The following is a 2225-nucleotide window of genomic DNA, read 5'->3' on the forward strand; positions in this document are numbered from 1 at the left end:
AGTGACGAAGTTGAAAGGTTGCTTGCGGCCGACTTCATCATAGAGGCCCATTACCCAGAGTGGTTATCCAACGTTGTCATGGTAAAAAAGGCAAACAGGAAGTGGAGGATGTGTGTAGACTTCACAGATTTAAACAAAGCTTGCCCAAAAGATAGCTTCCACTTATCACGCATTGACGTAATTGTAGATGCTACAGCATGGCATTATATGTTAAGCTTCATGGACATATATTCAGGTTACAACCAGATACGGATGAATGCAGCCGACGAAGAAAAAACATCTTTCATCACAGACCGAGGGCTATATTGCTACCAAGTTATGCCCTTCGGTCTAAAGAATGCAGGGGTGACTTATTAGAGGCTGGTGAACCAATGTTCAAGGAACAGATTGGGAAATCCATGGAGGTATATGTGGATGACCTGCTGGTAAAGAGAAAAGAACCCGCCAAGCACCTTGTGGATTTGTGAACTGCGTTTGAAGTCTTACGCCATTACAAAATGAGACTGAACCCATCGAAATGTGCTTTCGGGGTCCAATCAGGGAAATTCTTAGGCTTCATTGTATCGGAGAGAGGAATTGAAGCTTCTCCAGATAAGATAGAAGCCATAACCAATATGAAGCTGCCAAAAAATCTAAACGAGACTCAACAACTGGCGGGGAGAGTGGTAGCCCTGGAAGGTTCATAGCCAGGTCAATAGACAAGTGCCTCCCCTTCCAATTATTGCAGAAAATGCATCCTTGGAATGAGCAGTGCGATGAAGCATTTGAAAGATTAAAACAGTATCTGGCTAGTCTGCCCCTTTTAAAGCAACCAGAAAAGGGAGACATGCTCTACATGTATCTAGCGGTCTCCCCGCATGCTGTATCCGCCATCCTTATAAAGGAGAAGAAGCCGTGCAACATTTGGTGTATTACGTGAGTCGAGCACTCAGAGGAGCAGAGGCAAGATACCCTCGAATTGAGTTGTTGGCATTTGCCTTGATAGTGGCAGCTAGGAAACTCCGTCCTTATTTTCAGGCCCACGTAGTGAAGGTACTGACAGAGGCTCCATTGGTGAAAATACTGAGGAAGCTAGATTGTACAGGGAGGCTGATAGGTTGGTCAATTGAGCTGAGTGAGTTCGATATAGAGTACGAGCCAAGGAAAGCCATTAAAGGTCAAGCAATGGCAGATTTTTTAGCAGAATTCTCAGACTTTCCCCAAGAACAGGTAATAACGCCATCAGGGAAGCCGTGGATATTGTTCATAGACGGGTCGTCCTACCGGCTAGGCGGAGGCCTGGGGATACATTTGCTGAGCCCTGATGGCCAGAAATGGTATTACATGGTCACACTGGCATTTAAGATAATGAACAATGAAGCTGAGTATGAAGCACTGATAGCGGGGTTATCTGTAGCCGCCCAAATCGGGGCAACTGAAGTAGAAGCCAGGTTGGATTCACAAGTGGTAGTAAATCAGGTTTTGGGCCTGTACGCTACTAAGGGCGAAAAGTTAAGGAAATACTTGGGACGAGTTTGGGAGATACGCGATCTTTTCTCATACTTCGCTATAACTCAGATACCAAGGGCGGACAACGAAGTCGCAGACAGAATGGCACGGGCAGCATCAGGAGGGGAGGAGGTACCCCTACCATGGCCAGTCGAGAGAAGGGTCATCGAGGTCCCAGCTGTGGGCATTGAGGTAGGAGTCCTGGGGTCAGGCACCCCAGATTGGGCGAACAGTATAGTGGACTACTTGGATGAAGGAAGATTGCCGGAAGCAAAAGAAGAGATGAGAAAGATAAAGAAAAGGGCGGCAAGATTCCTACTCATCGACGGAATCCTTTATAAAAGAGGCTTCTCTGTCCCTTTACTACAATGCATCTCCACACAAGAAGCACAACATGTCTTAGCCGAGATACACGAGGGGATATTTGAAAATCACAGTGGGGGAAGAACCTTGGCCAGGAAAGCGATCGGCCAGGATACTACTGGCCCAATGATCTGAAGGATGCACGGGAGTTTGCCAAGAAGTGTGCAAAATGCCAGACTTACGCGCCTATACCTCATGCCCTTCTGGAGGAATTAGCATCAATAACAGTGCCATGGCCATTCGCCCAGTGGGGGGTAGATCTGGTGAGACCCTTCCGGGTGGTGTTAAATTCATGATAGTCGCCGTCGACTATTTTACAAAGTGGGCAGAAGCAGAGCCGTTAGCAACGATCACAGGCAAAGTCGTGACAAAAT

At 47.1% G+C, this 2225-nt stretch overlaps 1 protein-coding gene across 1 annotated transcript; it reads left to right on the top strand.

The window, feature by feature from the left end:
• Positions 1 to 497: 497 nt before the first annotated feature.
• Positions 498 to 1986, top strand: LOC122297007. Its single transcript, XM_043106795.1, has 2 exons — positions 498 to 678; positions 809 to 1986. The coding sequence occupies exons 1-2, from the start codon at positions 498 to 500 to the stop codon at positions 1984 to 1986; spliced, it is 1359 nt and encodes a 452-aa protein (XP_042962729.1).
• The last annotated feature ends 239 nt before the right edge of the window (positions 1987 to 2225 follow it).

Source organism: Carya illinoinensis, chromosome 15 (assembly GCF_018687715.1).
Source record: "Carya illinoinensis cultivar Pawnee chromosome 15, C.illinoinensisPawnee_v1, whole genome shotgun sequence".
Classification (NCBI taxonomy): Eukaryota; Viridiplantae; Streptophyta; class Magnoliopsida; order Fagales; family Juglandaceae; genus Carya; species Carya illinoinensis.

Coding starts and splice junctions, on each gene's coding strand:
- LOC122297007 (XM_043106795.1), top strand. CDS start 498: ATGAGACTGAACCCATCGAAATGTGCTTTCGGGGTCCAATCAGGGAAA. Junction 679..808: donor GAGAGTGGTAGCCCTGGAAG/GTTCATAGCCAG, acceptor CCCCTTTTAAAG/CAACCAGAAAAGGGAGACAT.